Here is a 15677-nt window from a genome sequence, read left to right on the forward strand (position 1 = left end):
AAAGGACCGCACTTCTAGAAAGAGCATATGTGGTATTTTTAATCTCAAATGCTCTAAAGGTAATGTGTACTATAGTCACTCAAATATTATGTTATTCTCTAAAGGGGGTAATTTATTTTCTTCCTAAGAGAAATAGGTCCCATAAGAGAATTCCTAATACTTAAAAAGAGAAACAAACAAAACAAATAGCAAAAGAATCAAGACAAAAAATATTCAATATCTTCATTTTTTAATTTTATAAATTTCATCTAAATCTGAACTTCTGAACGTAATCTCCCAGTGATGCTAGTAGCGCTATATGTATACTAGTGTTGTTATAATCATCAAAGAAGGGTGATAATTTCTCTTTCTATAGACATAGATCCCCACATTTGTCCTCAACAGTCACAAGATCTCTTTATCAGTGACCAGGACTGGATGCTGCCTCTCAGCTACCACTGAGGAGCAGGGGCAAACTGTTTAAGGAGAATAAATAGAACCGTTATTAAAAGCAGAGGCAGAAAGATAGATTGGATACAGATTGAATGGGTATTCATGAAATTCAAGTAAGTAAACACTGCTAGGTGCAAGATACTGTGTGCTAGGTTAACAAATATGACTAAGACAAAGTCACCACCCTCAAAAGTTTTGGATCCCTAGGTTAATAGATAAGTATATAAATCATTAAGAAGAGGACTGTCACAGGAGAGTACCCTAAGAGTTGGGACAGGGGAAGCAATCCAAATAAAAAGGCACTTTGTAGAGAAAAGTGGGTGCTAACAAATTCCAATCTGGGTCTTGAAGACAGCCTCCCAGAAGAAATGGTGACTGAGCAGAGCCTTGGTAGAATCAGAAAATGGTACAAGGGCTGAGGAAACAGCACAAGCCCCGACCTGGATATGACCAAGCAGGCCTTGACTAAAGAATAAAAAAATAAGTCTTCCTTTTGGCTGGAACGCAGGATGGAGTTGGGGAAAAGAGAGACATGGGACTCATCAACCCTGTTTGCTTTTCCAACAGGAAACTGACCCACAAGCAATCCAAATAAAAAGCCACTTTGTACCAAGAATCATGGCTAAATAACATAGCACATTTGTGGCCCAAAAGGTGAAGCTAGGATGTTCCAGTAAAACTGACTCTTTTTGTCCCTCTTCATAGTGACTTCTAAACCGTAAATGACAGGAAGAAAACAGTAAATCCTAGAGACTTTTATTCAAATTTTGAATCTTTCATGAGAAGAACTCTAAAAATCCTTGTCTTTTCAGAGAATCATATCTATTCATCTTGTCCTTAGAAAGCTACTTAAGTTCTGTTTTATCTCAAATACTCTAGTGATCTTCAAAGTTTTTATGGTCTGAGTATCCCTTTACACTTTTAAAAATGAATAGGTACCCCATAAAACTTATTTATGTACTATTGATATTTACTATATTGGAAATTAAAATAGAATTTAATATATTTTTATTAATTTGTGTAAAATAACAGTAATATACCCATTATAGTTTTTTCATAAAAATACATTTTATAAAACAAAAGTAATTAGTGAGAAGACTGACACTAGTTTACATTTTTGTAAATCTCTTTAATGTTTGCTGTACTATACAGCTGGAATTACATATCTGTTCTACATTCATTCCATACTATATGTTATTCTGGCTGAAATATATGAAGAACATTCAGGCTTACACAGTTATACAGCTGAAAAAGGAAAGAGTATTTTAATAGTCTTTTCAGATTATTGTGGGTATTTTCCTTTGATGCTACAACAAAACTTGACAAGTGGTTTTTTTTAAAGGTAGAAGTTTTTTAAAAGTTAGTTGCAATGTAGAATTAGAAAACACAATGAATTTTTGTACTGTTGCATTAAAAGTCATTGGTCTATCTTGCAATTCTAATGGATCTTTTTCTCATACATGATTTTGTAACATCAGGCATTGGTCATTTGAAAATATTGGGTCACTGAATTATGCAGAGCTTCCAAATGTTGACACATTTCATTACACAATATAAAAAAAAATTGTCAATAACACCACCAATCTCATCAGAAAAGTCTATTAGTGTTGGTTAAAAGCAATGAGCTCATGGTAGCATATACAAGTCTTCCAAAATTTTAATTTTCATTTAGAAGTTCAAATTTTATCATTGGTACAGATACTTTCAGTTTTCCTTGAAGTGATAGGCTCATTTTCAAGAAAATGTCTACTAATTACCCAACTCTGAATAGCCACAGTTTGTTTTTAGTTGTTCTTTCAAGTGAATATGGTGACTCATGAAGCAATAAATGGCTAGTTCAGCTCACAACTCAGTCACACAAGTGCTTTTCTATAAGGCGACCATTATTTTTTATTATGCAGCAGAAGTGCTTTGAGTGTACTTTCCATTTAATCATATAGACTATTACAAAGATATGTATTTGATGGCTTAGATTTATTAGAATCAATAATTTATTTTGATTCATTAAGAACATTCATAAGTGAAACTGGCATTTTTGCTTGCTTGTTTGTTACCTTCAGTGAAGATTTAGAAAGTCACTATTAGTACTATGTGTTGCCCCTGACATGGATCTTACTGTGGTTTCAGTAGTTTTACCCACCATTGCTTTTGCAGCATAAGTGTAAATGTCAACACAGTTAAAAAGGTGGAAAGTCTTAGTATTATCATAAAAATAGCTTTGACCTTGTAGACCCCCTGAAAGGTCTCAGGGTATGTCCAGTGATCTGCAGCCCACATTTAGGATAAGTGGAAGCCTAGATTATGGTCTTACGGTCTCAATAGCTAGGCCTTCCCTAGCCACTATTTGCATAAAGTCATAGATGTTAGCATTCTTTCAACCAAATTATTTTTTAAGAAAAGTATTCTAATGTAACAGTGAGGAACAACCATCTAAGAATATGATATTTAAATATAATTAAAAAACTCAAATTAGAGTAAAATTTTAATGCATTCTAACACACTCGACACAGCTAGACATCTTACTTGGTATTCTTCACTTGCTCTCAGTTGCTGCTTAATCTACCACTGTTTCTCCAAATCAGGCTGGGAACATTTCTTTCAACTGCTCTGAATCTTTCTACCCCTGGTCAAAGTCTGTAAGGATCTCAAGTGAAGGCTTCTGGCATAATACTTTCTCTTATCCTGAAGGTAACTCTACTGGCATGAAACTTTATCTGCTGGCTTAAAATTAAGTAGAGAAAATACTCTGTTTCCTCTTACAATTTTTCAGTCCTTAAAGATTCAGGCAGAAAATGTTATGTAGTAGAATGATCTAACTATTCTGTAAAAACCTCTGAGAGTCATTAACACAAAGGAACAAATTTTCCTTCTATTCCCCACGACCAGCTTGTTACAGGCTAACATCCCCATACTACCTTGACCAGATCTTCTCTTTCTGATTAATAGCTTTACAAGTGCTTTGGTGTCATCATGCTCACATGAAAAATAAACACTCTAGTTCTCTGGTAACACTTAACATTCTGTCTTACGACAGAGGCCTATTTATTTAAGGAACCATGCCTTCTTTCTCCTTTCCCAAACATTCTCTCAAAAAGATTGTGTTTTTTTTCTGCCTTTTTGCTCTGTTACTAGAACAATACTGGGTACCATAAAGAGCTAAAACAATAGTAATCTTTGACTTACATTGACCCCACTGTCCACTGCTGGGATTCAGATAGTTAGGATAAAGGCCTTGTGGTTTTTCCAGGTTGTTTAGTACTGTTCGAATATTCATTACCTATAATAGAAAACAAAATGTTACTACACAAATATAAAAAACAATTCTGGTGCCATTCTTCTCTCTTTCTTGATTACATTTTTCCATGTTAGAAAAAAAAAGTTGTGTTAAATGATGCAGAATTAGAACAAAGATAGTTGCTACCAGCATGCAAAAATAATAGGCAGTAAGTGAACATAGTCACTCTCATCTACCATAAGCCAGATGCCAAACAAGGAACTAGGGATACATCAGTGGATAAACAAAGTCATTACCCTTTTGGAATTTGCATTCTAGTGGGATTAGACAGATAATAAACAAAGAAATACAATATTTGCAATGTAAGTATTATAACATGTGGTAATAATGCTACGAAAAAAAATACAAGAGGGTAACGGGACAGAGTGATGTGAGGTGGTGAGGTTGAACTGTTACTTGAGGTGGTCTGGGGAGGCTGAGGAGAGAGTGTTTGAGCAGAAATTTTAAAAAGTGAAGGAGCAAGCAATGCACAAAACTGGAGGAAGAACTACCTGGGCAGAGAGAGAAGCAACTACAAAAGCCTGAGAAGAGAGTGGGTTTGGAACAGCCACTGAAGCTGGAAGACAGGTAGCCAGGCTCACACTATGCAGGCTTTGCAGGTCATGAGAGCTTATTTTATTCTGAGTGTGATGGGAAGCCATTGAAGATCTGTGTTTTTACGGTATCGGCATGACTAGGGTGCAAGAGAGGAAGAGGAAGGGGTAGTCAGGAGGCCACTGCCGAGTCTAGGGAAGAGATGATAGAATCTTGAACCAGGGTGGCAGCAAAGGTTAACAGGATAGAACCCAAGGATTTCTTGATGGATTGAACCTGAAGTTTACCAGAAAGAGAGGAACAAGGGTCATCTCAAGAATTTTGGTCTGAGCCACTGGGTAAATTAGGTGCCAGGTACCAAAATAGCGAAGACTGGAGTAGAAGCTGGCCTGAGGGGTTGAGTCAGAGACATTTTAAGTGGGAGCTGTCCATCATAGCTCTTAGTGGAAATATTGAATAGGTACTTGGATATATGGGGTCTGGAGTTCAGGGGACAGGTTGGGACTAGAATTATAAGTTTGGAGTCAAAAGCATATAGATAGTATATAATAAAGCCATGAGATTGGATGAAATAATGTAAGTGAACATAAAAGGAAGAGACCTAGGAATTTCCAATATTTAGAGGTTGGGATGATGAGGAAGATCCCAGAAAGAAGACTGAAAAAGGAGCACTCATAAAGGAAGGAGGCAAACCAGGGGAGTATCCCATGCCTGCTGCAAAGGGTAGAGAGCATCTCATGGCGATGGACGTGACTGAATGCATCAAATGCTGAGGGCAAGGAAGATGAAAGGTGAGAATAATGACTGCATCTGGAAGTGTGGTGCTCACTGGTCACCGTGACAGGTGTAGCTGGGACAGAAGCCCGACTGGAAAGTGTTCAAGAGAGCGACAGATAAGAAGAGGGGATAACAAACAGAGATAATTCTTCCAAGGAATTTTGCTGTAAAGGGGAGCTGAGAAGTAAGGTAAAAGCTAAGGGCAGAATGATAGAGTGAATATGAATTTATCCAAATGTCTATAGGTTTGTTTCTTAAAAATTAGAAATTGATTCAATTGCTACCTTGCATTTATATAATGCCTTGGGTTTAAAAAGTCTTTCACATACTTGGTTCATATAGTCCATACAACCTTATATCTTTTGAAATATGAAAAAACAATTCAGAGAGGTAAAGTGACCCACTTGAGGTGCAGAGAATCAGAAGTGCAAGCTGGGCCCTCTCACACTGAGTTATTAATGGTGCCAGAGAAAGACCAGGAGTTTACGGTTTGGTTAAATGAAAGGCTGCACATAAGAAAACTTCATTAAAAGCTATATTAAATTTGGCTGTTCTTTTCCACATCCAATATTACTAAATCTCTCAGGAGAGAATATGCTTTCTCACAAGCACTGCTTTGCAATGCAAGGCGTAGTGGAGAATCTCACCTTTTCTGCAAAGATGGAGTTTCCTGATAAGTGGCTCAAGTGTATAAACTCCAGATGCAAAGTTCCAAATTCTGCCAAAATACTGCTGCCTCCTGAGGCCCAGGGCCAGTTCCTTCCAATCCCACTAAAGAAGAGAAGAGATTAAAGAGTTATGGGTTAGACTAATTCCATTTTTTTTTTTCAGCTCTAAATAGTACCAGTGAAAGAGACAGCTTTTGAATAATGGCTCCTCAGCTAATAGCCCACTCGGGAAATTTAAAAATATCCAGCATTGTTGTCTTTGACTGGTTACCAGTTTCAAGCTTTGACTCCTATTTCCAAATTGAAAATCAGTGTTGGCTTAAGTCACAAAGAAGTTGCTATGTGCTTGCTGTTGATGAAGAGACAAATATTTTGACAAGTACAGGTGCCATATAGAGATGCACACCCATTCCAAGTAGAATATCAAACAAAATCAGACCAAAACACCTCCACCATGCCACAAATACCACCTAAAGCACTTGAGCATTTAAATTAATTTCAGCCTGAGATTCTATGAAAGTTATAGATCCTCACATTATATACAATTTTTTCTTGGATACTGGATAAATCTCAAAGATTCATTAGTAATATACTCACGCCATACCCTCTCCAAACCTTCCATTTACTGGACTTCCTTTCTTATATTTTGCTTTACAATACTTTACCTATGTCCTAAGTATATTTTCTAAGGCATTAATTTGTTGTCTGATATATTTAATCTATGCTCAAAAATATCAAAAAAATTATGTAATTCAAGTTTGAAAGGGGTCAAAGCAGAAGCTTCAAAAATTATTGCCTTATGGTTCATGTTGGAGAAATGCTTTTTAAAAAGTGTTAGTCTTAAACACACTTACACACACACACACGCACACAGAGAAATGCACCTAAAGAGGCTCTTGAAACATGGTCATATTCTTGGGCACAGTTTATTTCTGGAAAGCCACTTAAAATGTCGAGACATATGTGATAATTCAAATAAAGAATAAAGTCAATGATTCTTCGGATCAATACATTTCCTTGCAGAAAGCTGAAAGCTCACATTTTGGTTTTAGTTCAGATGCACATTTATTATATGCCTACTATTTGCCAGGGACTATGTACGATACCAGGTTACAAGATGGTTATGATGAATAAATCACTCTTTTCTCAAAGACCTTATAGTGTAATGGGAGAGAAAGACCTGAGCATTAAATAATTCCAGTTGAATGTGGTAAATACCAAGATAAATATGTGGAGTTCACTGAGTACCTACAGCCAGGACACGTGATACAAAATGGTGGGAATCATAGAAGGCTCCTACAAGAAGGAGAGTCCTGAGTTGATTCTTGAAGGATAAATAAGAAATAGTGAGGAAAGAATGGGAGAGGGAGAGTCTGGACATGGAGAGACACATAGCAGAAAGGCTAGGAAGTGGAGGTAGCCCCTGATTTTGGTGAGTGGAGGGAATGGAAGGTGGCAGGAGAGAAGGCTACAAGGTTCATTTGAAGCCAAGTCTTGGGAACTTGTTGACTTCTCACATTCTCTCTTTCCAAGTTGGCCCCATTTAAATACTGCTTTATTTCCCAACCCCTTCTGTTTTTTGTCTTATATCATTCACAGCTCTGGGTAAACCCTTCCAGTTCTGTCACTGCCTCTGCTGCAGAGATTCTGAGGAATGCTGAAGGAAAGGAAAACAACCAGGACAACCAGTATTGACTTCTAAGCTGGCCTCACTCTTATTTCCGATTTCTTTTTAGAGCGAAATCTAGGTTTTGTTCCAAAATACCGATTTATGGTAAACCTAATAAAAAGTATGCAGAAATAAAAGCGATCTGAAAATCATATAGTCATTCAGTTTAGAACATATCTGGTATTTATTAAGTTCTGAGAATGTGAGTCAGTTTTTATTTTTACGGTTGGCTTACATAAAAGGAATATCCGATCATCCAAATAGGAAAAACAGCTACTCTCAAATTTTATTAACATATGGCAAATGCACATGGTAATTGGTCATTAATTTGTTGTCATGACATCTTATTTTTTTATATTCCAACCATTCTATCGCTGACTAAAATCAATAAGCATATTAAACAGAATGACAAATTTCTATGTTCTAGAGAAACTATTAAACACAAAGCTGCAACATATGGCAATGTCAGGGTAAGAGGGAGTGATGACTTCATCCTGAAGAAGGAAGAGGGTAGCGTGCTGAGGAACCTAGCCCGGTTCCCCAGTCTTCAGGGGCTGATTCTTTTCAGTTCAGGGTATTAGACAGGTTGGTCTGGGGGTCAAGGTGCCCTGGGCATCTCATGATATTAAAGGTTAAGCTTTCTACAACTCTGGCTCAACATGAGTCTCATCTGAGGGAGTAGGGGATTTAAAATGTATTTAACTTCAGTTTCATTATCATGATATTTTAAAGGCAGTCATACTGTTCTTTATTTTATCTCTATTTTACAAACACTGATAATATTTTAGAAACACATTTTATAGATAAAATAAGTTTGTGTTCAGAAACTATTGGTTCCATAAGGTAGGCACAAAAGGAAAGAATATCTAAATATTCCCAGTTTTGTTACAATAACTGCATTTTAAGCCAAAACTATGAGTCAGCATATGGAAATGTATACACAAAAAGGCAATTAACATGATTTGGGGAGCTGCCAAGTGTTTGGTTCAAGGAGTCCTGAAACAGAACTTCAAACTTTTGTATCTCTCTAATTTCATTTCTTTTGTTTTTTCCAATCTCCAGTTCTTCCATTTTAAATTGGAGTATCATTTAAAATACAGTTGACCCTTGAACAACATGGGTATGAACTGCATGTGTCCACTATGGAGATTTTTTTTTTCAATAAATACTGTAAAAGTGTTTTCTCTTCCTTATGATTTTCTTAACATTTTCTTTTTTCTAACTTACTTTATTGTAAGAGTACAGTATATAATACATATAACGTATAAACTATGTGTTAATTGACTGTTCATGTTATCAGTAAGGCTTCCAATCAATAGTAGGCTATTAGTATTTAAGGTTTTTGGGAGTCAAAAGTTACACAGGGATTTTCAACTGTGTGGAGAATTGGTGCCCCAACCCCACGATGTTCAAGGTTCAAATGTATATATTTCAATTTTTAATTTAATTTAAAATTTCAGTAGTTTATGAAGGTAATAGTTCTTTGAAAATAAAACATCGAAACAAAAAAAAAACTGATTTTGGCAATTGAAATTAGAAACGTCTTTAAAAAACTGAGTGTCCATGATTCTTTTGCATGTGTGAAACACTATTTTGTTACTTTAGAGACTTTAATTTGAATGTAGTTTATTAGCAGTGGCAATATGCTTCCTCATCCTACTGTACTTGAAAGCAAGAAGGTATAATTATTTACGGACCTCAAAGCTCTGATAAGCAATGGGCATTATACGTTTTTCCTTCTCTCCTGGGAATGGTTAATAGCACCAGAGGAAGGAACTACAGGACTAATGACACTATTCTACTCACATCTGAATCCCACAAGAGAGCTGCTAACTCTTTTCCTAGAGCTTGTAATGAATCACATAGCTGCAGGGTTGTTCTAGATTAATGGTATATCCCTTCAAAATAATTTTAAATTTAAGTACCTAAAGTTATACATGATAGCGACTACCCAGATACAATTCGTATCATTAACAAATACATTTGACTACTTAGTATAACCAAATGCAACAAATAAAGAATTTATAGAACTGAAACAATTCTAAAAAATTTGCCAGATGAAATATATAAACAATACATTAAATAGTTATACAGTCTTGACTAGCTATGACTCTCAATTTACTCTTCCTTGCTGCTTGCTAGTTTATGCAAACTGGGAAATAGGTCAATAAAATTTTTCTTGAGGATTCATGCCTGGATAATTTTGGATTAGCTGATCAGTAAACAAACTCCATTCAAGTTCATAGTCCAGAATATAGTTTACTCTTTGGGGTAAATGAAGTTAACAAGTTTTAGAAGGAAAAATTCTCCATATTCTGTATATTATGGTAAAGCCTTACTCATGTATGCAAATGGAGAGGCACACAGGGATATTTAATTCAAAAGAGCAGATAATCCAATATCATTCCTTTTGGATTTTAACACAAATTAGAAAAGACTAATTAGAAAGTTTATGAATTATTGTTTCATTTAACTATATTCCCAAAGCTAATCGATTTTGAGATTAAGCAATTTCATCTTGACTTATTACAAACGCCTCATTCCTGAAAAGGTTCACACAGTGCTATCCTTTCAGGTTTGTAGTCCAAAATCTCACTAAGAGTTGGACCAACAATTCCAGGGACTGATATTCCAAAACTAGTTAAGATTCTACTATAGCTCATCTATAGAAAATTTGACTGGGGAGGACAACTTCCCCAAGGCTAACCTGCAGGGAGAAAATGGCTAATGAAAGGCAGCCATTTGACTGAATTAATTCTTAAACCATGGCTTTTCAGCTTTTGAACAGCAGCATGTGAGTTACATCTCCAGAGTTTCCACATTTAATTTTTTAACCAGGGGCTAAAATTATGTTTAAAATTAGCCATATCTTGCTTCATGTTATGGGTAGTTATCTTATACAGAATTGAAATGGAATAATTATTATTTTAGTTTATTCTTGTCCTCAATACTGCTGTCCTTGTATTTGACTATCTAAGATTGGAGGAGAGGCTGGGAATTATAAAGACTGAGATGGTGAGAAGCCCTCTCTAACGTCATAAGTAATCTGAGCTTGAGGTCCAAAGATGCCAAAATTCTGTTTTCCAATTGTCCTTCGGGTAATATCTCCTTGCCTACAACTACTGACAGACTGCAGAAGAGCTGAATGCAGTTTCTACTCAGTTATCGGGCAAACTGGCACATCTTCTTTAGGTTTGGGTAAAGACTAGCAATACTGATGAGGAAGCATTTCAGTGCATTTGTGGTGTGTGGGCATCCACACACATTTACTTTTTTGTACTTCAATAAAGGCATATTCTACGTGTTAGTTTAAATACACATTACATTTTTCATAGATATTTCCTATGGCAATCAATGTATATCATCATTATTGTTGTTGAGTGCATAGTATCTGATTGGATAAATTCTAATTTCTTTAAACATATCCCAACTGATGGATATTGAAGCTAATTTAAACGCTAAGTTATATTCACACAAAAATGTCTACATAGATTCCAGCTGGACGATGTTAGTTTTATTGTCTAAACTGATAATGAGGATGGGTTTGGGAATGTGTATTAGAGGCATAAATGTCCACTGCATCGATTTATTTCTCTTTACAGTGTGGGCCTGTTATATCCCACCACATTTGGTAGCCTCTAGAACTCTTGGGAGATCTCAAATCCATTTGTCCTTTTGATGGATTGCATCAAGTCCTTTAAAACTCAGGAGAGGAGCTATAGACAAGCAGTTTTATCCGGACACTTTTCTAATAAAACTCAGGATGGAATAGAAGCATAGTATACGCATCTTCAGAAATAGTAATTCACTAACATTAGTTTGGCAGACATCCCCCTTTTTTTGGTTTCATATACAATTGTTCCATTATTGTAAGAGTTCAGTACATATCATCATTCCAAGACATTACTTGATATTCAAGACTAGTGAAATTTGGCTGTTTATTCATCTCTCTGTCTGCCTTTCATTCTATGGATCAATGAATAATCTGTGGATCAAGCTAAATGAAATTAGTACTACAGAACCCAGGCTTTTAGTTCTCTAAATTCTGTTCTACAGTCTTTTTCCATAACCGGAATGTCCAGGATTGCCCTCTTCTACAAGAATCTGAGATCCTCGGGCACAGAGATTATTTTAGGCACCTGTGTAATCCCTAAGTCTAGGGCAGTGTCAAGAAACGGGTGCTCAATATGTTTCATTTAATTAAAAAAAATAATAATGACAGAGTTGTGTCATTGGTTTCCATCTCTAACATATCTAGATAATATAATCTATATTAGTTAGTTTCATCATTTAACCCTCTTATAGCCAATTTAAGAAAAAACATCCTTTCTAGGCTGATCATTTAGGTTACTATCACAAACCTGAAGTGGTCTGAAGTTGTGATTTCTAAGAGCTGAGATATGGTGAAACAAGGAAAATAAGGACAGGATAGTAAATTTTTATGAAGGCTAAATTTTACTCAATTTAAATGTTTGTCTTTTATTATGAATCTATGTCCTTCCTATTTTTGTGATGCTAAGCTTACCTCTTTCTTTTAAGATGAAATAATGGTATAGCAGGTAGTTTTTCTCTTTTGGTGTCCTTTCTTGATGGGATGAAAACATTGGCAACCAAGGCCAGTCTCTCAGTAATTGGAGACATTTTACTTGGTCCACGGAAGCTAAAAGTCTGGCATCATTGATCTTAAGATGCCGCTGAAGCTATGGAGCGATTACTATTGGAAAGAACATCTCACTATCAATTGTGCCATAACTGATGTTAGTTTTTGGCAGAAATTCTGAGGTATAAAAGGATAATATAAAATAATTTTTTTAGTAGGTTAAAAGACAAGCACTTTGTGGGTATCTTGCCAAACTCAGCAAGTAAGATGGAGTCAGTCAACCATACTTTGTTGAGTGCTTATTATGTGCCAAGTACTATGCAGTGCAACCATCAAACACCGTAGGAAACTTGCTAAGGTTTTTTAATGGTCAAGATAGCCTGCTCTGAAATTTTGAAGCTTTGGGGTATCACTGGCAATTTAATTAAATTTTTGTTCGGGCACTTAAATAGGGGTAAAACGGTTTTTGGAGAATCATTTCTATTCTTCCTGTGGGCATTGCTCAGAGGTCTTTAGGGAAGAAATCAAGTGGGTCTAATTAACTTTTAATAAAAGAAAGTGAACTTTGACTGGTATATGAAACACAGTGATATTCTATAATGAAGCTCATCAGATCCTTACTGTAGGTCTTTTCCTGATATTAAACACTTTGGACTAACTGAGAAAGATTCATTCCCTGATGCTTAATAAATTAGTTATCATAATACTTCAGAGTGGGCAATAAATTGCTCTTAAGGCAAGATCAGTAAAATAAATGCTAAATTAAGAAACCTGTAGTAGGAAAATTTAGCTAAATGCTACAAATGCTATTCAAATTCCCAAATGATAAATTAACAGCAAGAAAGTTTAAGAAAGTAGATGATACCTAGGTAATCAGGGCCAATAATTAGTGTGTTCTTTTAAGCTGTAAATTCAGATATTTGTCTTAACATCTAATGGAAATCTAACCAACCAAAAGAAACTTAGTTAATTAAACAACTTTATAATTTAAAATGGTAACTTTTCTTAGTTTTGAATTTTTATGTAGGAAGTATCACACACACACACACACACACATACACACACACTCACACACTCACACACTCAAATATGTGCATGAGAACAAACAGATTCGATTATTTGGAGCAGATGCTGGAGAATAAAGCGATCAAGCTAATTCATTCTCATTTCCCTGCCTTCTGCCTACAACTTATGGTTTAGAGGCTGTAGAAAACTATGTTATAAAAACAGTATGGCAACTATAGTATTAAAAACATAAAGATCAGAAAAATCATGACAAAAGAATAAAGAAGACAATGGAAAAAAAGAATAAAAAGGAAGAACAAATTGTTGAGAAAATCTCAACAATAAAGACAGGTATCTTTAACAGAATAGGAACTACTACAATAAAATCAATGTCTATTCTGTTTTGGCCCCTCAGTGACATTCTTATATAAAACATAATCAATGTAAAGGATAAGCTGTGAATAATTAGCTATATATTCCTTTGTGACAGTATATAGAAAAAAAATTCTGAAAAAAATGTAACTGAACTCCTAACAACTATTACAAAATAAGAATAATCAAAGTGGGTAGGTTACATGACTTCAACTTTTGGTAGGCTCCTAATTCTGATATTAACATTAAAAATTGTTTCCAAGTACAGTTCACCCTCGAACATGGTTTGAATGGCATGGGTCCACTTACATGTGGATTCTTGTCAATAAATAATGTAAATGTATTTTCTCTTCCTTATAATTTTCTCAATAACATTTTCTTTTTCCTAGCTTACTTTATTGTAAGAATACATCATATAATACATATAACATGCAAAACATGTGTTAATCAACTGTTTATGTTAGTAAGGCTTTCAGTCAACAGGCTATTGGTAGTTAAGTTTTGGAGGAGCCAAAGTCACATGTAGATTTTCGACTGTGTGTGGGGCTGGCAGCCCTAATACTCACATTGTTCAAGGGTAAACTGTACAAAGTAAATGGCTGGTGGAACTTTGATAGTAAAACTACCTATATCATAGAAGAAATGTTCAAAATATATGAGTGTTGATGGATATAACTGTAGCTTTTTGAAGTCTTTATTTAATGTATTTAGCTCTGTAAAATGAAAACAGTATAGTATCTTTTTTAAATTAAATTTATTGGGTGACATTGGTTAATAAAATCATATAGGTTTCAAGCGTACAATTCAATAATACATCAAATGTATATTGCATTGTGTGTTCGCCACCCAAAGTCAAATCTCCTTTCGTCACTATATGTAAAGGGGAAAAGGGTCAAATATATGGTGATAGAATAGTATCTTGAGACCATACAATCATTCACATTTTGCCTTAAGGAAATTGTCAGATAAATGAGTGCTCACATCAAAAATTATAGCATTTGGTAACTTTATTTGTTAGAAAACATAAAATGCTAAGATAAAAACATCGGAATAGTGTTTTGAAAATAGAAATAATAATCACTCTCATTTTACCTTTAAGGAAAAGGAAGAAAGAAAAAAACTTTCATTTTTTACTTCTGCTAATAGAGTTTGGGCTTTACATGACAGTAAGGATACAGTGTAAAACTGCTGGCTCAGAGAATTTCATGTAATAATTAGGCCCCAAACACTGCTGTTCTTAACTTGCTGAGCATAGGGTTTGGTGATATCATGCAAAGAATTTCTGAGAAGAATCTGGAATTGAAGGGGAGAGGCTGAACTTAGGACAAACTACACCAGACGAAGTAAGACCGACTCTGAAAAGATTTGGTCTAAAATGAAGTGCTGTGAAGTAAAGCAAGGAACTGGCAGGAAGAATCCAGGGATTTACAGAGTAGGGCTACTCTTGTACAGAATAAAGCTTCAGCTTTGATAAGTATCTCCTTTTCCCCTGAATGTCAATTTAGGAATGATAACAATGTTTATGGGCCATTTCCCCCTTATTCAAAATGAAAATGCTCTCTTGGGTCCTATGGGCAAAACAACGTACATTCTTAGAATTTAAGATTATCTACTTCTGTTAATAGTAGACTGCCAATGTGAAAAATGGCACAATTATCTTGTAATGTTAAGCACTAAGAAGAAAATAAAACAGGATGATGTGACAGAGTCTGATGGGGAGCTGCTTTAGAAGGGCTTGTTGGGAAGACAGCAGTAAAAACGGAGATCTTCGAATGGAGACCAGTAAGATAAAAAAGAATCTGTCAGTGAAGACCTGGGAGTTGCTCCTGCAAGTGCCCTAAGGTGGGCATGACTCTACAAAGCATGAAAACAGAAGGCTGGCTGTGTGGATGAAGTTCAGTCAGTGAGGGGATTCTAGTGACAGGAACATTGGGGAGCTGATAAAGGGGCAGATCACACAGGAGCCTGTAGGCCAGAGCAAGCATTTGGATTTATTCCACATGCAATGAGAAGTCACTCAAGGGTTTTCAATAGAAGGTGATGAAATCTGATTTGAACATTTGAAAGTATACTCTGGACTCTAGGAGAAGAATTGACTATATGAGAGCAAGACTGGAAGTAAGACAGCAAACAGGTATCCGGGCAAGAGACAGATGGTGGCCTGGACTGGGTGCTAAGGGTAGAGATGAATGGATGTGGAAGGACTCAGGCTATGGCTGGAGGTAAGAGTTATCAGGAAAACCCGAATTTGTGGATGAAGGAAGACAGGAATTAAGGATGATTTCTAGATTTTTGGCTGTAGAAGCTGGGTGGGGACTGGTGCCA

The 15677-nt window shown here is 35.6% G+C and overlaps 1 protein-coding gene across 2 annotated transcripts in view; it reads right to left on the minus strand.

Annotated features, from left to right (window-relative positions):
• The window catches only part of MAN1A1 (mannosidase alpha class 1A member 1), a 142735-nt gene that overhangs the window by 17673 nt on the left and 109385 nt on the right, over nt 1-15677 (minus strand). For both annotated transcript variants that reach the window (XM_025042462.1, XM_006926129.3), the window contains 2 exons: nt 5686-5809; nt 3616-3709 (listed from right to left, as the gene is read on the minus strand). In XM_025042462.1, coding sequence (XP_024898230.1) covers nt 3616-3709; nt 5686-5809 — 218 coding nt within the window. The remainder of the gene's footprint in view (nt 1-3615; nt 3710-5685; nt 5810-15677) is intronic.

Source organism: Pteropus alecto, unplaced genomic scaffold (genome assembly GCF_000325575.1).
Source record: "Pteropus alecto unplaced genomic scaffold, ASM32557v1 scaffold79, whole genome shotgun sequence".
Classification (NCBI taxonomy): Eukaryota; Metazoa; Chordata; class Mammalia; order Chiroptera; family Pteropodidae; genus Pteropus; species Pteropus alecto.